The sequence below is a fragment of the Plectropomus leopardus genome, chromosome 7 (genome assembly GCF_026936395.1).
Source record: "Plectropomus leopardus strain MGB_pleo_1.0 chromosome 7, ASM2693639v1, whole genome shotgun sequence".
NCBI lineage: Eukaryota > Metazoa > Chordata > Actinopteri > Perciformes > Serranidae > Plectropomus > Plectropomus leopardus.
In genome coordinates, this window is record NC_142182.1 from 4,227,991 (window position 1) to 4,255,305 (window position 27,315).

Genomic DNA, 27,315 nt, shown 5'->3' on the forward strand with positions numbered 1-27,315 from the left:
AGAATTAAAGCGCCATTTTGGGATGTTTTTAGCAGCATGGCTAGCTTTACCCACAACAAAATCTAGCGCTGTAAATCAAACACAGCCCTGTTCCTCTCTATAAAGTTAGTTTTCTGACGATATATGATGGCGAGATGACTTCAGCCATCCTCTCAGCGATACATGTTCTGACGAAACCTCTCAGCGGTACGTGGATAATTTAACTTTGACAGCAAAAGCCGAAGCTAAATGATAACAGCACAAACCCTGAGATAAATGCTGATTAGGTACAACATGGGATGGTTAGCAGTTTGTTTGCATGCATTATGGACTGTAATTTAACACACGCGTGCATACGTTATTAAAGTGTAAAAACAGGTGTTTTGTCACCTTGCTAGTTTAAAGTTGTGAAGGCAGACGCACATGTAATATTAGCCTTTACTTTTCACTAACGTTATATCATATCTGTGTTCAGACAGAGATGTTTGTCAGTGCAATACTAATGAAAGGTAGTAAGTGAGTTCAGTACCACAGCTTTGAGCTGACCTGCTGCACATTAGCAGCCCATTCAGGTTTTCTGACATAAGACAAAGGATATATTAACATAATTTACATATTTATATAGATATACTTTTATCTGTAATTCCCTTTTCAACAAAAAAGCCTCTACCTCCCAAACATAGAGGTTCCTTCTTAGGAAATTAATCATCAATACACTAAAAATTGGGATAAAAGAGTGTTGATATAACCGTCACGTTTCCTGGTTTATTTGCTTTTCACCTTTTTTTTAATACATTTGCATCAACAAAGAAAATAATTTTTTTAATTTACATTCACAGTCTGCAGGTCCTTAAAAACCATTTTTAAAAATCTAGTCCTTAAAAGTCTTTTGAACAGTATGGAATTTTATTTTTGGAGTTCTTAATTGCTACAAACATGTTATTTCATGAGTATAAATCTTTTAATTTCTTTTTGTCAAAATGGTAAGTTTTTAGATAGATAGATAGATAGATAGATATACTTTATTGATCTCAAAACTGAGAAATTGGGGACATTTTTTACTGTGCATTCGATACAACAAATCAGCAGCACTGGGAAACAGCCCACATCAGGAAGACGCAGCAGCAGCTCCATATAAGTTTTAGCATTTTAGGATGTTCTTAGGGTTTTAGGACTTTTGGATTTCATTTTAGGATGTTTCTGGGGTCCCAGGACATTTCTAGAATTTCAGTAAATTTCTAGGATTTTAGGATGTTTCTAGGATTTTTGAACATTAAGGGCAAGTAATAAATAAGCTCTATTTTGACGCTTTTTTTTGCACTCCGGCACCTCATGTATACTAAAAATACAAAAACAATTCCAAGTGTGAATCACTTTATTGTCACTGTGAATTAGAAACTGGTTGGGGGGCCACCTACCCCCATTGTAGTAGTATTTGTATGTTGTGACACATTTTACCTTAATCAAAAAATTGCAGCTCCTACAATTTGGATATTGCACCTGGCCATATTGCAATTTTGATAATACTTTGATTAATTCTGCAGAGGCGTCTGTTCGTGATGCTCAGTCCTCACAGCAGGAGGCTCTCCTGGCAGCGCTGCGGGCCAACAGAGCTCTCCTCCTGGAGCAGCTCCAGAGTCAGAGCGACTTTGAAGACGTGAGGAGGCTGAGGGAGGAGGTGATGGTGGCGGCAGACTGGTTCTCCAGCGACACAGAAGACACCACATGGGCATTCGTCCAGGAGTGTCTCCTGCTCCTTCTCACTTTAGCACGACACCTGTCTGCTGAACTCGAACTTTTCAAGCAGACCCCCGCTCCATCCGCAGCTAAGCAGCGCACCCCTGAGATGGCTCCACCTTTACCTCCTGACGTCCTCAGTGTCACCCAGCAGAAGACGGTTGGAGCAGCTCTTCAGTTTGTGGTTTCTCTGGGGCTCTGCCCGTACTTGGCCCCCGGAGTGGGTGTGTCACTGGGTCGCAGGTCAGTGTTTGGAGCCATGGTGGAAAAACTTGTCTGCAGCGGGGCCGCGCCAGCAGCGGGACGCCGCCTTCTTACCACTACGAATGTGCTGTTGCAGTTGGCAGAGCTGTCATCTCTCGCCACATTGCTGTTCACACGGCATCTGGGGGACGTGATGGCAGCGCTGTGCCAGCTCGGCTACCAGCCACACCGGGCAGAGAGAGGCAGCGCAGAGGTGGAGAAGGTAATACATGTGTCCATGATAGGATATTTTGGAAAATGCTTTTATTGCATAAGAAATAAAATGTATCTGTTTTCTGTGTTACAAACTTTTCAAATGCAGGAGCTCACTGCTGAAGAGTGTCGAACTTGCAAAGAGGCCCTGAAAAGTCTTCTAGGAAAAGTCTACCAGCCAATTGTTATCAAGGAGCTGTTGATCCTCCAAGGTGGACCCAAACAGGTGTGCAGGTCCATATTTTGCAGGGATTATGGCACCACAGAAACCCACAAAATTAAATTAAAAAAAGTTATGCCTTCACACCTATTTTCCTTATTAACCAGGGAAATACAACTGTTCATGTTTTGAATTCAACTTTGTCTTGGTCACAGAAGACTGAAAAAGCTTTATTGTCTTGTTAACTCATCATAAAACACATTTTATTAAAACAAAAAATCACCCAAACCATCTTGATTATTCTTGTTAGTAATCTAGTTAGTTAGTCCGCTGTCTAACATCATCAGCTTCGATGTGGTCAAAATAAATCCGTATTTCACTGATTTCGATGTAAAAAAACATGCTGTTGTTCCCGACGGTTTCTCTCTCTGCTAGCTGGCCGCTGACTGTTTACAGTCCTGTAACTTCTCCCTCCACCACTGGGTGTTACTGTATCTTTCAGCTCAGCTGCCTGTTCCACCAGTAGAGACTAAAGACTGAGCTCTGGTGGTGCGTGCTGTGCACTACATTGAGTTACATTGAGTGGTTGTAAAAGTTCACTGAAGCGTCCATACTGATACACAGTCTCATTATCAGCCCATAAATCAGCCTCACAGGCCATCAGCAGGATGAAAGAACAAATTGTGAGCAACGCTGCGGATCAGTGGAATAATGTAAAACCATCGGCACGATTGTGAATTGCATCAAGTGTGCATGTGGGTCATTGTGCATGTGCACAAGAACAAATGAAATGTGTCCCTTTAATATTCAGCTGGCACGGCCCATTGCTCTCATTTCCCATTAACATTTGCTGACATTCAGTTCCCGCTGAGGGCTCCACCTTATTAAGTGGAAGTGACAGTGAATGCAGCTCTATTTTATCATAAGGTCCAAAGGCAGTTTTTAAGCTGCTGTGAGTCTGGCTTTTTTCTGATTTCATGGTAAGCCCTCATGTTAGTTTATCACCTAACACTAAAAAGTGTCTCACTTTACATAATAGGGAAATTCTGTCAAAGTTTTTTTTTTAGATTTCTAAATGGGCTGTGTGTGCAGGTCACAGATCTTTGAGGCCTTGTTTGATGTTTTCTGTCCCTCCTTCCAGTCCGGTGCAGCAGGAAGCTCCAACAGCAAGACAGCTCTGGGATCAGCTCCCGCCTGGCTGAGGCGTCTGTGTGGTCAGCTGCTGTCCGAGCGCCTGATGCAGCCGAACGGTGTCCAGGCGGTAGTCAGAGCCATCCTGGAGGGAGGAACGGGTGAGTGGGAGAGGAGGGATGGAAAAAGAAAGAAAAGAGGAGGGAAAGTAGTGAGGAGTGCAGTCTGAAACATGTAGAGACTTAAATATCCTCTCAGGTGTTATAACCCATGTTTACCATTCAACCTTAACCCCAATAAAACCCCTAAACATTACAGGTTCCTGCAGATTCTTAAAAATTATTATGAAGTATTAAATTAATTTATCTATTAATGGGGTCTTAATTGATATTAACATGTCTTAAATCAGTCTTTTTAAAGACTTAAAAATGTCAAGACATTTGAAAAAGTAGATAATGATTCTGAAAAATAAACAAGCTTTTTTAAGGCAAATCATTCTTGATAGCATATGTTTATTGTTTTTCACCTGTTCAACTCAGGAAAGTTTTCAGCATTTGAAGTAGACCATCTAACTTCTAACTTTGTTTTTCTTTTTTCAATTGTAGTTATTGTACCTTCGCGGATTATCTTGTATTTTACCCTTTGAATCGTTTCAGAGAGTTGAACTTGTATTTGTGTCCAAACTTAACTGAACCACTGTGTCTGTCCTGCAGGGGGCGAGGCAGACTGGAGGAAATGTGACGGTGTTGCCCGGATCCTGGTGACCTGCCCTCAACAGTCTGCCTCAGCAGACAACTACTACAGACAAGTCTGTCATCAGGTCAGCTCACCGTGTGTATAATATTAACTCATTGTACAAATGTTTTATTTTAAAGCCAATATGTGCCGATACCGATGAGGTCTCAGCTCTATTAATGATGGAAGATGCTGCTCGCTGCCTTTTGTTTCAGGGGTGAGACAGATAAACAGACAGACGGCAGCTGAAGAAACAGCTTTTCTTCACAGCGTAAATGTGTCAGAATGTTAGAAATAGTCTTTTCAAAAATGTAATTATTTTGAATAGAAAGATGCATTACTTTGTGCAATGATACTTCCTCTCATCTAGCTGCTCTGTCACAGCGGTGGTTTTGTCTCTGCACATGCACACATTTGGTCTCATTCATGAAATGTTAGTAAATCTAAAAAGTAAAGCACGTAGAAAACCATGGCACTAAAAACCTACATGATGATCATCATGAATGCCAATCAATCGTAAATTGATGGTGCGTTTCCGCAAGTCAGCAATTTGCCCACGAATAGCCGGCGACCACCATATAAGAAGGTGATAATCACTATGGATGGGTTCATCCTGTTGACCTGAGAATACGCTCAAAGAAAGAAAGAGAGAGAAACTTTTCAGGCAAGATTTGAAGTTATTTTGGGTGAAGTTGAAAAAAGACTCCTGATGAGTACAAGACAGCATAATGATTTGTTTATTTGAAGTGCGTTTTTTTGTGTGTTTTTTTTAGATTGTTGATCTCCTGCACTTCAAAGACAAGCTGACAGCCCAACAGTTTCAGCGTGTGGCGACGAGAGCGTTTCTCTTCATGGTGCAGGAGAAGCCCGGCGTTTCCCAGCAGTACCTGCTCACTCCTCTGCTCGCACCTCTCCACCGCTGCACCACTGCCTCCAGTCAGTAACATGGCCGTCACTTCCATATGTGTTAGATGTTACAGATATATCAGATATATCAGATAAAATATATCAGATATAATAAAAAAAACAAAACAATTTAAATTCTCTAAATTATTTAAAAATCTGTTACAGACAAGAAGAAAAAAAATACCAGTTTTAACACTTTCCTTAGGTCTCTTTCTTGTTTCTTTTCTTTTTTTTTTTAACTTGTCTTCCTTTTGTGCTTATTTTCAAGTAATTTTCTTTTAACTTTTTTGGGCTATTTTTGGTAAAGTTTCTTGTCGCCCACTTCCCATGTTTTTAAAAAGAAATCAAATGAATTTGCTCAGGTTTAAAAGGATTAATATATGTGAGAGTGTGCGCATATTTTCAGTAGCCATGCACTTTGACATCACAAGCAACACATTATTTAGGAAAATTAAAAAGCTTTTGCGCTACATTTACAGTATATTCTGTCTACTCAAGATCAGCAAGTTGTGTTTGTTAATGAATTTTGTTTAAGGAGAAGAAACAAAAGTTGTTGTCTTGTTTGTCCCTCGAATTGTTGTCACCTTGTTTCAAAAACAGCAGATGGATGATTAGTCAGGTATCAACAGGTCTGAACACTGCGGTGCATGTGTGTGTTTTCCAGACGAGGGTCCTTCTCAAGTTGCTGTAGAAGAGTGGGAGCTGACACGTTGTATTACAGATGTGTACAAGGTGAGGACACCCAGAGGCATCCACTAACACTGCTGTGGTGCACCTTAAATTCACAGGGTTGTGTTTAAAAGATCCATAGTGCATGGTCCAAAGTGCATGGCAGAAGTGCATTTCGGGCTCGTCCAACTCCACTTTTGCTGCTCAAACAGCGCTTAATCGAGACCCAAAGTAAGGCGCGAGGGGCAAATATCATGGGTCATTTAATCACCAAAACTATAAACTGTAGTTATAAACTTGACAGAGGGAACAGAACTAAACTTTTAGCCTCTGAAATAATGAATGCAGTTATGCTTCTTCTCAGTGATGGTTAATTATGGATTATTTCACCCACACACAGCCCATCCACGTGAACCTGTGTGTGTGTAACAAGCAGAGTGCATGTGTGTGTGGACCTGTCTATGTAGGTGCACCATCTGAATAATGCGCCCTTTAATTAGCATGAAAATACTGCACCATTCTGACTTAAGACCAGCTTTTTGTTGGTCAATGATGCTGTTGCTTTCTGCTGCCTCAAATTAACAACGCGCCTGATCACACCTCATTTTAAGACCTACACACCCATGAGTGCGTCGTTCTGAAACTAGCAATGACAGTTGTGCTGCACTGTGCACCACTTTGTGTCAGGTGTAAGATAAGGCCCTTAGTAACGATCATAGCTCATACCCTTAGTAAAGTCTCAATATTACAGTATTACACAGTACTTTGTGTAGTTAAAGAGACCATGTATGAAGAAAATGTACCCACAATGTCTCAGTTTCCTGGACAGTACCTTATATATGTTGCAGGACAACATTCATAGTAAGAATCCAAAGAAATTATTTTTATTATGAGATTAAGGGATATTTTCTCAAACACACAAGAATCTGATCTATGCTCACTGCTCTGCACAGTGTCGTAACAAATTATGAAACTAGCTGAATGATGCTGAATTCTGTAAAAAAAAGAGTAAGCTGATGATAATTCCTTGATAACATGAATGAGTAATTCATAATATTTAATTATTCTCAAGCCTTGATGGTTTTTATAATCAAAACAGTTATTTGCATTAACAAACTAAATCAGAACTCTTCTGAATGATGATATATTGATGCAGATGTTAGTGGTCAGTGGAGTAACAATGCTGCCCCCTGAATAAAGCTGTCTTTTTCTTTCTGTCTCTAATCCTTACTAAGGCTCTCAAGCTGTGTTTTTGGTCTCATGGTCTTTCCTCCTGTGTGTTTTGTCGCTGTCAGATCTGGGTGGTTGGAAACAGTCCGTCGGCTTCTCTCCTGAAAGCTCTGGAACAAGTTCTTCCTGTTATCTTCACCCTCTTCTGTTTCACCAAGCAGAACGTCTCCCATTTACGGTAATGTTTGCTCTGTTATTAGCTGTAACTTTCATGTCCACCTAAATTGCTGATGCTCTGGTTCAAAATGAGACCAAACTTCAGTATAAGTGAATTTTTGAGTCAAACCAAAGGCCACTGCGACAGATGCCGAGTCTAGCTGTGTTTAGTCGAGTCAATATCAGTAAAACTTGCAGCCCACACCGACTGGTTAAGAGGAGTCAGCAGTAAATGATGATATAAAACAGTCAAAAAAACTGTATTTTCAACAATTGTGAATCACTGCAACCACGAGAGGTCCTGGAGCATACAGTTTAAAATTTTGCACACAAAATATTAGGCTGATTGGTCCAGTAGTTTGTGAAATATATTCACATTTGCTTATGCCTGGTGGAGATTATGAATAAGAAAAGGGACAAAATATTGACCAGGAATGATTGCCTATAGTGAGCAAGTCTAACTTTTAGCCTGTAGCCAAAAAGGCTGCCTGGCAGAAATTGTATTGTAAACATGAGCGACAGCGAGTCTGCTTTAAAGGAGGACGCTCAAACTGTGTGTGCGTGTTCTGTGTGCTCCACAGCGCCCCCTGTCAGGAGATTTTGCTGTGGTACCTGAGCCACACTGAGCCAGCTGCAGCCTTATCAGCACTGAGGCAGCTCTCAGGTCTGCAGGGACAGAAGAACGAGGTGGCGGCAGACTTCCACTTCACCCCGGGCAGTGATGGAGGAGCCAGACTCAGCTCCAGAGAGAGCTGCAGGTGACTGACACTCAGACACACACACGGTGGACATGTTCTCACTTGTGATCTTTGTAAAAGGATACTGTCTTAACAGGACAAAAACATAACACATGATGCAGAATAGTACAGTTCCTTTGGAGCCAGTCTGCATCAGTAAGAGAGCCAACTTTTATTGATCAAATCCACCTTTGCAGTGATGAGGACAGTTAGTATAACTTGCCTCTCTTACTTTGCCAGGGCCTCTCCTTACTTCTGTCCTTTTGTCTCCCAGTGATGAAGAGGATGCTCTGTATGAGAAGCTGTCAGGGGAGCAGTGGAGGCTCGACTGTCTGATGCAGCTGCTGGCTGAACTCAAAGACTCTGACCTGCCTGGAGACTTCTTCCTGGACCTCATGCAGGTAAAGTGTGCACCGCAGACTGTATAAAATAATCTGGAAATCTTGGATTTTTAGAGCCAGAAGTGACCATAGCAGAGTGTCCACATCATTTATTATAGCGGCCGACCAATATTGGCTTTTCAGGCCTGATACAGATACCAATTATTACTGATAACTGAGACTGATAACCAGTATTTGGAACTGATGTGCATTTACAATGAAATTGAAAATTTTTCTGTGAATATTTAGGATTTGGAACATAAAAAAATCCAACACAAAACTCTATTTAAATGCCTTTGGCAAATATTTCATCAAAACTTAGACTTTCAACATCATTAACAGCAAGTTCCCAGCAACTTTTTTTTTTGTAAAAGTCAAGTGAAAATTTAATTAAAAAAGGAATAAATAAAAATAACTCTCTGAGGTTTCACAAAGTAAAATGTCCTCCCATGCTGACACTTTCTTTGAACTTTTTAATTATTAATTTTATCTGCGATCATTAAAATATTACGCCAATACAGATAAACTGCAAAATGCCAAAGATCAGCCCAGACGATCAGCATCTCCAACAACCTGTTGACCCCTAATTTATTATGCCCAACTTTAAGCAATGACAACATTTAATCAGGTGAGTTATATAGAAATACAGCCCCCCCTACAGTTTTTAACAATATTGAAATAAGCTATAAAGACCAAAACTGTTTTTTGCTCCAGGCTGTAAACATATTTATTTCTGCTGTAAAGTTTTAATATGAGGGTCTACAGGGATTGTTGCTGTTGGAGCCAGACTTACTTGCTTCTCCTGCAGGAGCTGGCCAGCTGGGCAGCTGAGGAAGCAGAAGAAGAAAAGAAAGATGAAGAGGAGCTGGACGTGTCGGCCATGACGCTCCTGGAGGTGGAGCAGCAGCTGCTGGATCCAGCTGCGAGGAGAGGCCAGACACTCGCTCTGCTTCAGGTGTTGGCTGTGATGGTGGAGACGCTGCAGCACACTGTGCTGCTGAGAAAAATCTCACAGGTGAGTGGAGAGATATGTACTCTAAGGTATAACCCTCACTGGAAAAAACGACTAGAGATGTTCAGTACATTTACACAATGTCATAAACAGTCAAGTAATTCTATTAGTGTGACTAAAACTGGACTTTTAAATAGATATTAGTCTGATGAGTCCAATTTCTCGAAGTCTCACCAACAAACCTAGATAATGCTGCTGGGGGTCGATTTAATCCTCCTAGGCGTTCAACGCACGCTCCATAGTCCCCATGCCGGGCTTCGACCTGGAAGTCGAACAGGAAAATGTGTGAAAGAAATCAGGGAAAAACAAAAGAAGATGAAGAAGGAAAGAAAAAAAAACAAGACAAAGGTACAGATTAAAGCGTTGAGTACGTACAAAATGTACAGCTGCAGGGTAGATTTCCACTTTGTTGCACTTTTATGTTGAAACTGCTCTTAGAGAAGCTGTGAATGAGGTGTCAGCTCATCCTCCTGGGATAGTTTCTCTCCTTCTCCAGAATATTTCAGTTTCAAATCAGCCTGCGTTCCTGTGGGAGTTCTCTTAATGGAAGCAGGCCACGCTGAGTCATGCTGCCACACAAAAATAGCCAAACTGCTTCATTTCTGGTAAGTTTGATGGGTCTAGGAGGCTGGCTGCTTTTATAGGGCCACAAACATCCCCTCACAGATTAATAAACGTCTGATGAAATGGCTTCACCTCACTGGATCGTGTCTTATTGTTAGACGTCTCACCTTTGGAGGTCCTGAAGGACTGAATGTGGGAGCGAGGACTCACAGCTACATATAAAAAAACTGCATTAATATGTTGGGCGGCCTAAAGTGCCATGTAAAGACATACCTTTGTAAGGTGTGTATGATGCTGAACTATTAAAACAATATTTTTTGACAGATTCATGGATTAATTTGAAAAGGATTTATTGATAACTTTTAGCATATTATGTTGTATTATGTGAATTAAATGGATTGTGTTTTTTGTTTTTTTTTTCTTATTCCGATTTCTCTTTACTAATCATATGTTGAATTCATGTTAATGTGTAATTTCAGACATATTTTAATTTTTGAAAAAATAAAAAACTTCGAACAATAATTTGGAGGACCCCCTGCAGTAACTCTGAGGTCTTATCACAATCACGATAAAAGTCGATATCGATATATATGACGATATACATCAAATCACTATTTCTGTCAAGCGTAAAGGTTCCCTTTTACTCCTAAGTGAGATATGAAGATATCATTAGGTTACTTTTGGTTTGAACATGACAAATATACTGTACAACAGGCATCACCAACTGGCAGACCTATTCAACTAAAATTCACAGAGGTCCAGTTACTAAAATTTCCTCCCAGCAAAGGTCCGAACCTCATACCTTACATCAATATCACGATTCATTAATAATTTACATCCATTATGATTAATGAGCTGTGAGCGGATTGTCGGACGTGTCCGCAGGCTGGGACAGGCTGTCCGAAATGTCCGCGCTGGAGCGGTCTGTATGAAATGTCCGCGCGCTGGAGCGGACTGTAGGACATGTCCGTTTTGGAGCGGACTGTTGGACATGTCCCCGCTGGACCGGGCTGTCGCACATTTCCGCGCTGGAGCCTGCTGTTGGACCTGTTGGCATGCTGGAGCGGGCTGTTTGACATGTGTCTGCTGGAGCGGGCTGCCGGACATGTTCGCGCTGGAGTGGGTTGTCGGACATGTCCGCGCGCTGGAGCAGAGAAGTTATTTCGCGATAGATATCGTTTTGATTTAATCACCCAGCTGTAGGAGGGGACCTCCTGTTGAACACGGGGAACTTTTAAAAAGCATCTTGCTCCTGATTGTCTTCCTGTGTATTATTATGTGCCCATGATTCTGTTTGTCTTGTCTCCAGGTGGTGGACTTCATGGTGGCTCTGCTTCAGAGGGCCTGTGTGGGTCTGGATCAGGCCCCTGCTCCAAACCTGGAGAACCCAGTAGAGAGCCAGACTCTGAGCATGGGCATGGGCTTAGTGGCCACTCTGCTTTCTGGACCAGAGGTACTCACAACTGAAAAGTCCACACATCAACATGCTCTTTATTAAATTACATCAACCTTAATGATGCAAGGACTGTCCTGAGCAATACAAAGCTTGCATTCGTTTTAATCGCTTGTTACAGGACATGTATAGTACAATAAGTGAACACTAAAAGTAGGGATGCATGATAGTATCGGCATGTGATCAGTATTGGCAGATATTGGCTTTAAAATGAAACATCAGAATCAGTCAACATGCTAATTTCTGCCAATAATAATAATAATAATAATTATTATTATTATTTTTTTTTTTTACAAAAATCAGCCCTAAGTTGAAGTATTTTCCAAGTTTTACACCAAGAATTAATATTAAATACACTGAAAAGCATTGTATTCCAGGTCTCCGTCTACTGGTGGGCCATCAGTATAAGAGTATGCATAATATGATGTTACAGAAGAGACTCGATGATCAATTAAATGAGGTGGGGAAGAAAAGTGGATATATCACTATCACTCTCTCTCAATCAACCTCTCCCCCTTTTTTCAAAGTCAGCTTTATTGTCAATTCTGACATGTATGTTAGACATACAGGAATTGAAATTGCAGTTCTCTCCATGGCCATGGTGCAAAAAGAAGTACAAAAAGAAAATAAAGAAAAGAAATACATAGAATTTAAATGATTGGGCATTATAAAGAAAAACATATATGACAAAATGTATATACATACCATACTTTCTGATAATATTATATTAATTTAACATCAAAAAACAAGGAGCCAGCAGGACAGGTTTTTGCCAAATTACAAAAGAGTGATAATATACATGGGTTACATCAACACACATTTGGGTTATATCATATACATTATTGTTTGCATCAGAGTCATTTCAAAGTCCATTTGTAAAGAAGTTTTTGGTGCCCCGAACATCGCCGGGTAGATAATCAAGAAGGGGTCGCCAAATATTATAGAAGACGTTGCCGTTACCTTTTTAAATAGCACTGAGATATTCCATAAGAAAAACTTCAAATAATTCTCTGTACCGTTCAGAGTGCATCACCTCTCCTCTTTTTGTTCCTACAGCTCAGTGCCGAAGACTACTCCTCTATGTCGAGACTTCTCCCGCTGCTGGAGACGCTGTCTTTGACTCACCCCGAGGTGTTCATCCAGGAGCTGGCATCAAACCTCAGAGCTGTCATCGCCACTCACGGCGCCTACCGGCCTGAAAACGTCCCAGCTGCTGCTCAGCCCTCCAGAAAGCCTGAAACAACCCAGAACAACAGCGTGCCTTTTAGGAAAAAACAAAAGTTTCAAACTGAAGCAAATGACTCACAGACTCGTCCTCATTCATCTCCCCTGGACAGTAACTCACCCAGCAACACCAACGTCAGACAGCCAGCGTCCTCTGGAGGCTCGACAGCAGGAACTAGTCCAAAAGACAAAGGGAGGACTTCTGGCACCAGCAACCTTTGCCATCCTACCAAGCCCTTTTCTGATTGGCTGCTGGAGGCGTGTGACCCGGACGTGCCAACCCGAGCGGTCGCCCTGCGGGTGCTGACCCAGATGATGCAGAAAAGAGACCCAGAGGCTGTTCAGGCCCAGGAGAAAGTCCTCGTGGTGGGTTGCTTTGCTTATACTTTTTATTTGTGTTTCAGCATTTAGTCAGATATGATGCGCAAAACCCCCCAAAACAAACTAAACTTTTTAAAAACGTTTAAAAATGTTATCCCAGTAATATTCTTGACTCGTTTTTCCTCAAACTTTAGCTCATAGTGAGTTATCAGAGTGTGTGCATGTCATTAAAAAGTCAATGTTGTTATAAATATCAGGACTTAAAAGTCATTAATTAATCTGAAAATCTAAATCGTGAGGTCTTAATTGCCACACATTTAATCTGATTTAATTTATCCATATTTTAATTAATTTCTGTCAAAAGGAGTCCGTTTTGCAAAACATAGATTCACCTAATTCACTCTTACAACCATATTCCTACATGAAACCTACCTCTGCTTTGGACCACATATATATTACAAACTTTCATAATTAGCTGCAATTGTTAGATATGAAAAACAAAGATTTGTCCAAACATGATTCTTAAGTTTGTTTAAAAACTATATTACTATATTGAAAATGTCCGAGGCCTTTATCAGGGCCACAAGCCGAAACCCGTTTATCTTGTGATAAAGCTGTTCTTAATACCACAATTGTTGCAGGAGCTTCGACCTCTTCTGATTTATCTCCTTTCTCCGTGCGCCTCGGTAGGCTGTGAATTTGTGCCAGAAACCCTCAGCCTGCTTCTGCAGCTATTACTCTATGAGCAGGGTCAACATGCTCCCACTTTGTCTTCTTCATTCAGCCATGCTGGATGTTGCCTCCACCGTCTATGAGACAGTGTGTTACTGTTGCATGCACCATATGTGTGCATCAGGAGTGTGAACGTGTCTCCTGGGACATTATGAGCAAACATGTATAATAAATGAGGCGGTTAAACCTCGTCCTCAGAGGGGACAACGGCGCGCTCCGGGGACTTGTTAAGGTGGAATGTGCAAGAAAGGATAACGGCTCATTTAGTATTCTCTGTAATCTGGACCTTCATCCTGTGTTCACCTTAGATAACCTTCAACCCCCTGCCGTTACAGCACAGACCCCTGTATTGATTTCCGCCCTTTCATGTCACGGTTGGGTAAATTTCTCCAATATTGTACCTTTCATACGTTCTGCCCGCCCTCCTCACTTTACCCAAATCTCTGGCACACTCTCTGCAGCTTTTCCAAGAAACCCACTCCCCCGTTTCCCCCCCACACAATCAGACCTACATCTTCAAGGACCCCTCATAGTACCTGGGGGTAACGTTTGGATTATTCCCTTTGATAGTTGGTCGTTTTGTTTTTAATGAGTTCAGCGCTGTGCCAGTATTGATCGGCTTTGGTTCTCCTGGCAAAATCAATATTGTTTTTGTTTTTTATTTTTAACTCAGAAATGAGAGAATAGACTTGCTTTTCTTTGGGGCCACTTTTACAAAATGACAGGAGGCCAGGAGCTGGTTGCAGCAGCCCCTTGCATGTTTCTAAGATTTTAGGGACATTTCCAGGATTTTAGCATGTTTCTTGAATTTGAGGACATTTCTCAGGTTTCAGGACACTTCCAGGATTTTAGGACATTTCCAGGATTTTAGTACATTTCTAGGACTTTAGGACATTTCCAGGATTTTAGTAGATTTCTAGGACTTAAGCACATTTCAAGTATTTTAGGACATTTCCAGGATTTTAGCATGTTTCTTGAATTTGAGGACATTTCTCAGATTTCAGGACCCTTCCAGGATTTTAGGACATCAGGATCTTAGATTGTAGCACATTTCTAGGATGTAAGAACATTTCTAGGATTTAAGGATGCTCCTCAAATTTTAAGGATGTTTCTAGAATTAAAATACAAAAACAGCTGCCAGTTAGAATGACTTAATTGTTATTATGAATTATAAAATGGTTGGGGGGGGGGGTCCTGGCATCCTATTAGGGGCCAGATTTGGCCTGCGGGCCTTAAGTTGAGTATCACAGGTCTATGTGATGATTAATCATGCTTATGGTTTGTCCTCTCCAGCTCTTCTTAGAAAACCTGGAGCACGAAGACTCATTTGTCTACCTGTCAGCCATTCAAGGTAATTTACTGTTGCAGCTCGGCCAAAAGTGATGCTCATGATCATTGATTTTTGTGATTATTGATTTACAGAAACTACAGATGCTATTAACAACTCACCTGCAGCAGTTACTCTTAAAACTCTTGAAAGCTGATGGACTGAGTGTGAACTGTCTTTAGGTTTGGCTGCCTTGGCTGATTCATACCCCGAGAGGATTCTGGAAAGGCTCCTGAAAGACTTCCAACATGGTCCGTCCCTCCCCACATCCAAGAAGGAGCACTCCCTGGAAACCCGCCTCAAAGTGGGAGAAGTGCTGATGAGGGCGAGCAGGGCGATGGGTGAGTTTCACTTGTTGTTTTACTGTTTCCAATATTAGGAGTATTTTCTCTGCAAATTCTGTGTGGACATTCAGCTGTTAAGGGAAACGTTGGCAATTTTCAATCATTGCTGTGTCACTGTGAAAACAGTGTTAAGGCGCTGACACATGCCAGCAGCTCCTGCAATGTATCTCTGATGACAACGCAAACTGCATTATTGATGATGCAGAATGACATGTCACCGATGGTACTAAATGACAAGATCCCATGTCATTAATGGTGCTAAACGACAAGATTCTGCGTCATCAGTGGTGCAAAACGACAAAGTGTGTCACTGATGGCGCAAAACGACCAGAAACATGCATTTTTAGGGCAAAACTATGAGAGACTCATCATCAGTTCTTGCAGAATGAGATTCTGTCATGGATGCCAGAAAACGACAAGATTCAGAATCAGCTGTGGCACAAAACAAAGAGAAACCTGTCACTGATGGCACAAAACTATGAGAAATGCATCATCGACAATGTAAAATGATGAAATTCCTTGTCACTGATGGTGCAAAATGACAAAAACGCGTATAATTGATTGCACAAAATGCTGAGAAATGCTTCATCGGTTTCACAAAACAACGAGAAATGCGCCATTGATGACACCAAATTACGCAAAATGCGTCATCCCGGAGGATTTTTGCTCACAGCTGAGGAGTTTCTAGCACTGGTGGCATTAGGGAGGCGCCTTCACACTGTTCATCTGAACACACTTTACACCACAGTGACAGAGAGCTGGTTACATTTTGGCAAAATATCCATGTAAACACACACTATTATGAGTGATTGTAGGTCTTGTGCTCAGTCTTCTGCATTTTGTTTTCTTTTTGTAAATGAAGAGAAGCGGAGCCTGACCTCTGGACTCTGTGGTGGGTTGCCACATGTTTTAAAATGTGTCCCCTCATCTGACCAAAAGAGCACAGTAATTTAACTTTGTGTGAGTGGTAACTATCATAGAAATGATAATATACGCTTGTTTATTTATGCATCCATATTTGTTAATATTGTTCTGATTTATTTGTGGTGGACAGCTCTCTGCATGCCACCACCAAACCACAAAAAAAAACAGTGCGGACTTGTTTTCCATGCAGATCTCTGTTCAGAAGGGCCCCTGTGTATCACAACCTTTCCCTGATTGAAAACCCTGTTTTGTTTTTTTTATCCCAGCTCTGGTTTTATCTGCCAGATTGCCATCGTACCACTTCCCCGGGACAATCGGGGGGTTTATATCCTTGCTGAGAGATTGGATAGACCTTCAGTTTGCTGCGCAGACATCCAGAGAGCCTCTGTGTTTGTCTTGAACCCCCCGAGTGGCCAAGATTTGCCTTTTGCCAGGCTGTCATTTGTAAATAAGAAGGTCTTCTTAATTGACTCGGCTGGTGGAGTGGCAGAGAAGCACTTGCAGATTCCTCTGAGCTCCCATAGTGTGTGACGTTGTGCAGAAAATGTGCTGAAAGGCAAAAAATTATGTTCCCAAGATATTATGTTTATTTATCTATACAAAAGGGCATGTAGAGGATACAGTTTAGCAAATTTAGGAACATCTGTGGGAGTTTGCATCATTTTCTCAGGTGAATCTTGTGTTACTGTGTGTGTGTGTGTGTGTGTGTGTGTGTGTGTGTGTGTGTGTGTGTGTGTGTGTGTGTGTGTGTGTGTGTTTTAATGCATGCAGGCTGATATTCCTGCTGACTCACACCCACTCAAACACAGCAAATCTCTTTCATGAGGTCTGTTAGAGCCGTAACAGTCTATTGAGACATGGAAATGAAGGGAGAATAGCAGAGCTGGTGTGTGTGGTGTGTCAGTGTGTGGGTGTGTGTGTGTGTGTGAGAGAGAGTGTGTGAGTGTCCAGCTGTGTATGTGTGATTTGGGTTTGTATCTTGTGATTGTAAGAAAGTGTTTGGCAGTCTAAAAGCTTAATATAGGGCAAGCTAAATAGATCAGTGTGTGTGTGTGTGTTTCTGGATATAACAAGCTCTAACGTACAAACACACACACACACACACACACACACACACACACACACACACACACACACACACGGGTCAAGCAGGTCTTACTACTACCAGCCAGTCAGCTGGTAGCGTCCCCTCCTCGGAGGCCTCTGGCTGTCCTCCCTGCTGCTTGGCAGGAGCAGCCGTAGTCATCAGTCGGCTCTGTTCTTTGTACGTCTGCCTGTGTAACGTTGTCACCCACACACAGCTTGTTAAACCGAGTATGACTACACTCTGTAAACAGCAATATTAGTCTTGTGTCAAGATGTGGATTTCAATGGCTGGATTAGATGTAAAGCTCCTTCTCTGGTATCCACGCTGCTCTCAGAAATCTCGTTCTCCTGCCAAAACCAAGACTCACCTCCTGACAGAAATCACCTTGTCTCTCTTAGGTTTTTTTTGCTTTGAGTATTTTGGCATGTGACTTGAGCTGATCTTTGCTGTGTTTTTCCATTTGGATCTGTAGCTTGGGGCTTACTTCTCTGTCAGTCTGCCTACCTGTAAGGATGCTTTATTTATTCTACATTTTTGTTTTTCTCTTTGTCTCCCCACAAATTCTCGAATCCTTGGTTTCCTGCAGTGTAGTGAAGGAGGGGCAGCTAACCTGACATAAAGATGCTAATGCCAGGCGAAATTAGTAATTACTTAGTGATTAAATTGATAATAAGGCAGCGTTGCAGTGTCAGTACAAATCCACACTATAAGGCAAGTGCTGGGCGGCCTTTTAACCATTTTCTAATTCACAATAAAAAAAAAGTGATTCACGCTGGAAACTGTTTTTATACTTTTAGCATACATAAGGTGCCAGAGTGTATAAAACAGCACCAAAATGGAGTTTGTTTGTTTGGTCCTAGCTAACCCCCTAATGTCCTAAAATCATAAAAATGTCCTGAAATCTTAGTCATCCTAAAATCCTGAAGGCGTTCTAAAATTTTAGAAATGTCCTTAAATCCTAGAAACAATGTCCCCAATCCTTGAAATATCCTAAAAGTCATAAAAATATCCTAGAAATGACCTAAAATCCTAGTTTTTTGTACTTTTAGTATATATAAGGTGCCAGAGTGCATAAAACAGCATCAAAGCAGAGCTTGTCATCCAAAAAAAAAAAAAACCCTGACAGAGGTCCTAGAAAAATCATAGAAATGTCCTAAAATCAGAGAAATGTCCTAAAATCAGAGAAATGTGCTCAAACCCTAGAAACATGTATGGAGCTGCTGCATCTGGCCCCTGACCTGCTTTAATTTTCCATATTTGGCCCCCAGCAAAGTAAGTTGAGTATCGCTGCACTATAGAGGCTGTCGGCCCGGTCAGTGATACTAAGGTGGATATTTAAATATTTAAATAGGTGAGCCCTGTTTGAATGATCTGTAACGTGGTCTCAAATACACGGCCCAAGTGCATTTGGGGCATATCCAACAACGTTGGTAGTTAAAAGGCACATCATGTGGGCACAAAGGAACGTGCAGGGGGCAAAGGGGTTATATTTACTCCCTTAATTAATCCGCCTGCACCTGGTGCACTGCTGTGTACATGGTGGATTCAGCGAATTGCTGAAGCGAGTCACTTTTCTGCTGAGAGTAATAGCCAGAGCGGTCAGAGCAGTAATGTCACTGCAGGAAATATGGTGGGACATTTAAGCAGCAAACCTAAAAACTGTGGTTTTAAACTTGACAGAGGACACAGAACTTAACTTTTAGCTTCCGAAATAATCAGTAAAGTTCAGCTGGAGAGCCAGAGAGCTGACAGCATCTTCAATCAATCTATCAGATAATAAGCTGTTTATGTTATTGCTGTGAAAGCCTCTTACAGCCTGGAAGCTAACCTGCCTGCTCTTCCTCTCGTCTGTTTCATCTCCAGGTGAACTGGCGCCACACCTTGGCCGTCCTCTGCTCGGCGTCTTCCTGCAGGGAACCAGAGACCCAGACCAAAGCGTCCGGGCCAGCAGTCTGTCCAACCTGGGGGAGCTCTGTCAGAGGCTGGACTACGCTTTAGGAGCGCTGGCTCAAGAGGTGAGAGGACACACACTCTAACATGAAACCTGTGTGTGTGTGTGTGTGTGTGTGTGTGTGTGTGTGTGTGTGTGTGTGTGTGTGTGTGTGTGTGTGTGTGTGTGTGTGTGTGTGTGTGTGTTTGAGAGCACGCCTGCTCGCTTTGATCAGCATTTGAGTTTACAGAAACTCAGCCCACATTTACACATGTACGTTCCAGGCTGCTGCAGTGGTCAGAGGCTCAAATAGAGATGCTGCCGTGTGTGTGTGTGTGTGTGTGTGTGTGTGTGTGTGTGTGTGTGTGTGTGTGTGTGTGTGTGTGTGTGTGTGTGTGTGTATGTGTGTGTTTGCATTTGTATGTGCGTGCATGTTGGCTGTAGCCTGCTGGCATGAATAAGCAGCACTGTCAGCTGGAAGAACAGGGATGCTTATTCATGAACCTGCACACTTTTACTTTTTCACCCTGACTCTCTGTGTGTGTGTGTGTGTGTGTGTGTGTGTGTGTGTGTGTGTGTGAGAGAGAGCATGTGTGCATACGTAGAGAGATGGACGGCCCATGTTGGTTTTGATGTCTCGCCAATAAATCAATCCACCCGTTTAGTTGCGGTCCTGACCTCAGCAGCTGATTCGGAGCGTTTGTGACGAACGTTGTCGTGTAAAGTTCGGCACAGCTTCAGATGGTGCTTTGTTTCTCGCGTACACATGATCACGAACTGTAACTAACTTTCAGCCTTATGCCTTTGTCATTTTAACACTGTAAATGATTGATTGCAAATATCCGTGTGTGTGTGTGTGTGTGTGTGTGTGTGTGTGTGTGTGTGTGTGTGCAGCTCAGCTCCTGTCTGACTGCGCTGATAAAGACAGAGAAGGAGGCAGAGGTCAGGAGAGCTGCTGTCCATGTTATCACCCTGCTGCTCCGAGGCCTCAGCGACAAAACCACACAGGTACACACACACACACACACACACACACGCACACACACACACACACACACACGCACGCTCACCACTGAGTATGCATGAAATTTGCGCACATTTCCACAACAGGACTGCACCGCCAGCCCAAAGCACGATACTTGACGACCTGGGAATGAGACTCGACAGTCAATTATCTTTCACCAGAATGAGCCCCTCCTTAGCAACAATAAGTAAAACTCGGTATACGCTGAGCGATTTTGGGCTTTCTCAGAGGAAAGATGAATTGGGAAAGAAACGGTGGTCCTACGTCGCACAGTGACAGAGGTTCAGAGATGTCCGCTGTCACAGTCTTACGATCAAAGACAGTCTGGGATAAAATCCTGACAGTGTCAGAGATTTGGGATGAGATTTTCACCGTGTGACAGCTGTGCGACCTACATTTACTAACCAACCAACAGAAATGCAGCATGAACTGACGCACCGACAGTGCGACACTGCTGAATGGTAGTAGCAGCACGGAGCTGGAGCATCACCTTATCTCTCGCTCCATCCCGCTCCAATTTCTCTCTGCTCACACCATGCGTCTGAATCGTGTCTGACCCAGAAAGCACTTTAAAAAGAAGCTGAGGAGTCATCTCACAGGTGTATTCCTGTAAAAGTAACAGATGACGGTGACAGGGTACGAGAAAAAGGATGTGGTGACATCGTTTCAGTCGGTAAAAATTCTCTCTGGAGTCACATTTACCAAAAGTACAAAAGTGTGCTGAAAAATTTGAACGTGCAATGGCGTGTTATTCGGGTTGTGACTGACAGCGACACGATAAAAGCATTTAACCTCCTTCCTGGCACTGAGGAGGAGGATAGTGAGGTGACCGCGAGTGTCAGCAGCAGCAGCCAGAACACGAGGAAGACGAGGATGAAGTCAAACAAGCTAAAATGAAAATACAAGGCAGAAGTTTTTATTTTCATTTCTGGAGCGAGCGCTGAGCGATTTGAGTGGAGCGATAATTAGCGGAGCGGCCTGCATCGCCTCTGAGTGGGCAGAACGTGCAGCTCCGTGTGCGAGGAGCGGGAATTTTCATCGCTCCTCTGGTAGATGCTAATACTTACTCTGAGCTCTCGTTGTAAAATTGGCGTGCAAAGTTGGGCTCTTTTCTCCAGCCAGACTGCGTCCACGTTCTCCTGCTCCTCCTCCTCCTCTCTTGACTTTTTCTGCCACAGCGAGAGCTTCATTTCGTTGTCTCATTTTTCTCTCACCACTGCAGCAGCGTAGATGGATGACGCACGCCGACAGTGTTTTGTTCATGCGTGTCGATGATGATGGACAGAAGTCGTAGCCTTTGATTAACTAGTTGATGTCATCTGCAGTCTGCATACATCAAACTTGATTTCAGACCCAAAATAAGATCCATGAGTGTAGCTGCACTAAACTTATAAGATTGCAAAAATCTCACAGTCTGCAGGAAGCTTAAGAGGGGCAGGAGCGTCAACTGCAAACTGGACTTTAAAGAATAAAACTGCACAGAAATGTAAACTGTGATCAGAGGCTTTTTATTGCAAGCTTCTGTATGAATGTGAGCTCATAGAGAAGAAACTTCAAGTGTTCACAAGATGATGGTTAATGTTGTAATAATGTGTCAGTGGGGAAACAGACACAGTGAAGTGTTTTTCTGTATTTGGCACAAAGAACAGCTGAAGTTTAAAGACTGAAGAGCCACCTGCTCTCACTAATTTCATTTTTAGCCTTAAACTTGTGTTTTTTAGTTGAGAGAACAGTCAGTGTTACAAACAGCGGAGCTACATGTTGGTAAGCTTTACTCACTCGTGTTTTCACTGCCATTGTGTTGACAAAGACAAAGGGCTGAAAGGTCAAAGAGGACTTTTCTGTCACCATGGTTTAAGAATGTCTCCTCTCTCAGAGGGAGCGACTGAAAAAATTTATAAATGAGAGTTTTTTGGTATAAACTGTTGGAGGCAGAAGGACTGCAGTTTGTCCTGTTCCAGGCTTGAGAGGCTGAATAATGTGTTCAGGGTGTGTTTGAGAGTGAGAGGCTGTTGTTACAGAGCCTGGCGGGTCCTGTAATCTAGTCCCAGTCTCCCTGTGGTCGCCACTGGAGTTATAGACTAAATATTAGCTTCTCACCAGCACAGGAAGGAGACTCTCTCCAACACCATGTTTTGGAGTCGCCACAGTTCTCAGTTTCTCACTGTTGGGTTACGGTTGGTATCTCTGCTGAAGTGTTGTTCTTAGATAGTCGACGCCGGGTCCAAGCTAATCACGTCGCAGCTCTTTGGTCTCCTAAAAAGGAGGCAGCGAGGCAGGACCGCTGACTGGATTTCTTTATTCACAATCACTGTTTGAGGGAACAACATCGACACGCCACAATCCAGAAATTTAGTAGTCGGAACCAGTACCAGTGAAAATTCACAGTTCCTGATTCCCCAGTGGACTCGCACCTGTATGTGACCTGCTGCTGAAGTGTCATATGGCTCTTGACCTGCAGCCCTGACTGCAGTCAGCTGACCAGCTGTTAGTCGCAGGTCAGGTCCTGTCATTACTGGAACAGCTGGAGCAGAGCAGCACCAGCTGCACACGGCTAATGACACACAGTGTGATGTGAGAACAGATGAGACCTGAGCACAAACGTGAGACCAAAGGGAGGAGGACGGGTTGCGGTGGTGAGCACGGTGGAGGAGGTGTTGCACATCTTTGACATCTTTGAGATGCCTTTTCTCTCCTCGCCACAGATAATAACCCAAATTTATTTCATCATGATAATATGAGACTGGAAGGCACGATAATTCATTATACCTCCGCCCTGACTGAGAGCTCACTGATGTTACTCATTTTTGCTTTTATTTATTTATTTTCATGACAGGGATCCATACAGGAATTACTCTTTATGCATCAAACTCCCAGTAACAGGACCTGAACGGTCAAGGAAAACCTGGAGGAGTTATGGGATTTCCAAATAGAAGTTTCCAGGCCTCAAACTGTTTTGGAAAACAAACGATACCATAAAAGTTTTGGAAAAATCATAAAATTTTGTTTTACAAACCTGTATAATAACACATGATGTGTTCACGGCCGTCGGAAATTTGACAATCCAATGATTATTTCTGTTTTTTAAAGTTTCTGGCTGTAATAAGTGGTTTTTTTTTTTTTGGTGATTTTTCAAGATTTTTTGTTTTTCTTGAAAATTATCAAAAATTAAAAATAAATAAATAAAATACATGTTTCCAACCCACAGGTTTACAAGACACATTTTCTTTGAAAATCACCACATAATTTTTAAAGAAAGAAAATGGCTTTTTCTTTCAAGTTTTTCTTTAAAAACTAAATAAACTGTAAATAACTGTCAAAATAAAAACACGTCACTCCCCAGTGCTTAAAAAAATATTTAACATGCCTCCCCCATCTTTTTGCACCCCCCCATCATACATAACAAACAGTCCCTAAGTTATATTTAAATATCCAGCTCTAATCCTGTTTTGAATTCATTATTTTTTTTAATAATACATATTTAAGATAGTAATTTTATAGTAATGAAAAATAACCGTGAAGGAGTACCGATGGCTGTTTCACAGAATGTGTGGTCTTGAAAATTTGCCTCAAAGTGGTGGAAATTAGCATTTTCGTACAATTTGAATCTATTTTTACAAGTTTTGCCCATCAGTTCTGTCAGTAATGACCAAGTTAGTGGCCAAACTTTCTCTGTTGAGAAAACAAAGAGCAAACAGTAACAACAAACTGTCTGCTGTCAGCATCCGTCTCAGTCCACAGAGCAGTCTGAAGAGTTTCCTCGGTGTAACCTCCGTCTGTCTCGTCTGTCTCGTCTGTCTGTGGCTCCTGCAGGTTCTCAGTGACGTGTTGTTGGACCTGTACCGGGCTCTGAAGTGGGTGGTTCGCTCAGACCCGGATGACGTCACGGTGCTCCACGCCCAGCTGGCTCTGGAGGAGCTCGATGACGTAATGAAGAGGTTCATCTTCCCTGAGCAGAAGCTGGAGAAGAAGATCGTTGTCCTGCCGTAGAACTCAAATGTTATTCCTTTGGCGTCTTCATAGCCCCTTCATACGTTGGACTTTATTTTTTTTATGCTCTGCTTAAAGGTGTTTTTGTCACTGAAAGGCTCAGATTGATATTCTAAGTGTGTAAAAACATCACGGAGACGGACAGAGAGAGATCTTTTTGTGAAAGACTAAAAGCATTTAAAAAAAAACATAAAAAAACATAATCAGCCTCAACACTGGTGTCACGAAACCCACCAGACTCTAAAAAATAAACAGTATTTTTACCATCGTAACACACTTATTCAAAGTCAACAGAAACAATCTAAAACTCACAAAAACAGCCTTGGATCGACTTTTCAATCGACACCTTTAGTTTGGTTGGCGAATTCACCCAGATAGATATAAAATAATGCTCGCTCTGTACATATTAACACTTTGAAGCAAATTGGCCTGATTTCTTTCAAAACATGGGGAGAAGGCAATAATCAACCAAAGAATAAATGACTCAGAATTACAAAAAAGGTATTAAAAAATATAGGAAAATTACCCGAAAATTTGTAAAAAAAAAATAAAATAAAATAAACAGGGGAATGACCCAGAAAAAGTGCTTAAAATAATAATAATTCTTACATTTCTTGCAATTTGTGTAGCATTTCTTGTCAAGTTACTGAAAACAAATATGTCTCACTGTTAGAGTTAAAAATCTCCCCGCAGATTATTTTAAGTGGCACTGAGAGAAAAATGCATAACCTCTCGAGTAAAGACGAGTATGATTTAAGAGCCGTAGTTTGGTGGCGGTGCTGCGGAGAGACCTAAATCTGCCAGCGTGATGAAAGAGCCCGTGTCTGTCCGCCGCCTACCACAGTGATACCTTGACTCCACGTTTGGGGAAATATCCACGGGATGCAAACAAGGCTGGCGCTCCTCGTGTTTGCCGGCTGTAAGTTCACACAGAGGAGGTCATGCCTCATACACTGTTACACTGTTGCTGAATGGATGACACAAAAGAAGGAATGTCTCATTTCTCGCTCGCACTTTGACTCTGTTCAAACCCGCCTTGTTTGCATAGTCCAGCTATTGTCCAGTCTCCACTTCAGGTTAGTGTTCGTATGTGGGAGAAACGCTTTCGGCAAACGCTTGCTGAAATGTTTTCAAAAACAAAAAGATGCAACAACTGTTTTATATAATTCTGAGTGTTGGTAGAAAACCAAACTAACACCAAACCAGCTGAGTGTGCGAGATCGTTTGAGTGATGTTCTTGCGTGAGGCCTGATGGGTGTTCATGTTATACGAGTGTTTTTTTTAGTTAAATGGGCACACCAATGATTTCATATGAAATTCCCCTCCAAAAAAGTGCAGGGGCTCACTAGTGGAGACTGGATTCACTGCGAGCCCCGGCGGCCCAAATCTGATTTTTTCCCTCCAATGTGACCCAGATGTGATTGTTGAATGTCAGTGTGAAGTCTTCAGTCTGAGCAGCCATGCGACCTGTATCAGAGTTCAGTGCGAGTTTTACAACACTTTAGATCGACATCCTGCTATAAAATGAAGAAAACTCCGTCCGTGTGTCCGTCTGTCCGTCCATCCGTCTGTCTGTCCGTTTTGCTCGTCGATGGGTTACCTAACTGCACCTGGGCATAGGCAGAGACTGACGAAGCTCTTTGTCTCATTCACCCACTGCCGGTGCCCATTTCATTTTTTTTTCTCTTAAATTAATTATATTGGTCCCCTTGTACATCTATCATTGGGGTTTACCATTTCTCAGCCAATGAAATGTATTTAAAAAACTTGTGACTAAACTTCCTTTCTCCATTGGATCCTTTTAAAAACAGATTTTTTTTTCAAAGTCCTTAAAAATAGCAGTTTTGCAGATAGGAGGTTGTTTCTGCCCGACAGCAATGCATTGCAGCTCACATTGTGGTCGAAGGTGGATTTGCACATGAATGACGGAAAAAAGCATTATTTTTTCCATTTTTCACAGCAGTTGAAAATGTTACACAGTAGATTTTTTTAGCCTGATTATTTGCATTTCTGGCGACGTCTGCACCAGCATATAGGTCCGTGGTTTCGCAAGGTTGTGGCGTGCACATCCACTGAAGTCTACACAGCATGCTGAATGTGACGTCTTGTTCTTTTTGGCATGCGAGCCACATCAGGACTGTGACAAATTCACAAATGAGTCTGATATTAGCCACATTTTAAAACGATCATTTTAACAGCTACATTAAAAAATTGGATCTAGAAAAAAATCTGAATTGAGCACTAAGGTTTGCAGTGTAAATGTAGTGTGAGCTCTGGTGGTGCCTGCTGTGCACTACATGCAATATGTTTAATGGAAAGAGGAGCGTCTGGATTTAATATGGTATTAAAAAACAAAAAACAAAACCTTTGGGATTTCTAAATACCCGGATATACTGTGAAACTGTTACACCCAAACCTAAACGCTACCAGCTGAGCTCACTGTGAATGCACAGATGTCCTCTGATGTTTTATTTATACGATTATTTCTCATACTGTCAACCAGAAGATGGTCGTAAGTGAAAGCCATATTAAAATCCCATGAGACACTAGAAGAAGTTTCTAGCAAAGCGTCTCTGCCTTTGAGCAACTCAAAGTGAGCTTCACACCGCTGCCTGCTGAGTGCTTATTACAGTCAAGGTCAGAAGGAAGGCTGTGCCTCTGCGAAACACAAAGGATCATTTGAATATTAGCTGACGTTGTATTATAATAGGATGTAACACTGTTCTCGAAGTCACAGGTTTTAACTCTTTGAAACCTGAGCGAATTGGCTCGATTTCTTTAAATAAATGGAAAGAATATTTGCAAAAAGTTACAAGAAAATAACCAGAACCCCCCCCCCAAATATTTATTATATAATCCTAATATTTTTTTAAAAAATGGTAAAAAAAAAAAAAAATTAAAGCTTTTTAGAGATCATTTTCAAATTCTGAAAATTTCCTACAATTTGTGGAACATTTCTTGCCGAGTTGCCTTTTTATTTTTTTTCATGTGTTTTTGAAAGAATTGCACCAATTTGCTGCTCCGGGTTCAAAGATTTAAATACCAGTGAACAACATTTGAGCGCAGCACAAGACAAGTGATGTCACTCTACTGGGTGTCAAGGGTTA

At 41.9% G+C, this 27,315-nt stretch overlaps 1 protein-coding gene across 1 annotated transcript; it reads left to right on the plus strand.

Moving 5' to 3' along the window:
- Positions 1–26,763, plus strand: tango6 (transport and golgi organization 6 homolog (Drosophila)). The gene is made up of 18 exons (XM_088079699.1): positions 1–186; positions 1,524–2,182; positions 2,282–2,398; positions 3,474–3,624; positions 4,177–4,283; positions 4,972–5,134; positions 5,769–5,836; positions 7,069–7,181; positions 7,741–7,917; positions 8,171–8,297; positions 9,085–9,291; positions 11,162–11,305; positions 12,362–12,895; positions 14,876–14,933; positions 15,092–15,250; positions 19,128–19,279; positions 20,089–20,202; positions 24,032–26,763. The coding sequence occupies exons 1-18, from the start codon at positions 135–137 to the stop codon at positions 24,206–24,208; spliced, it is 3,279 nt and encodes a 1,092-aa protein (XP_087935825.1). The 5' UTR covers positions 1–134; the 3' UTR covers positions 24,209–26,763.
- The last annotated feature ends 552 nt before the right edge of the window (positions 26,764–27,315 follow it).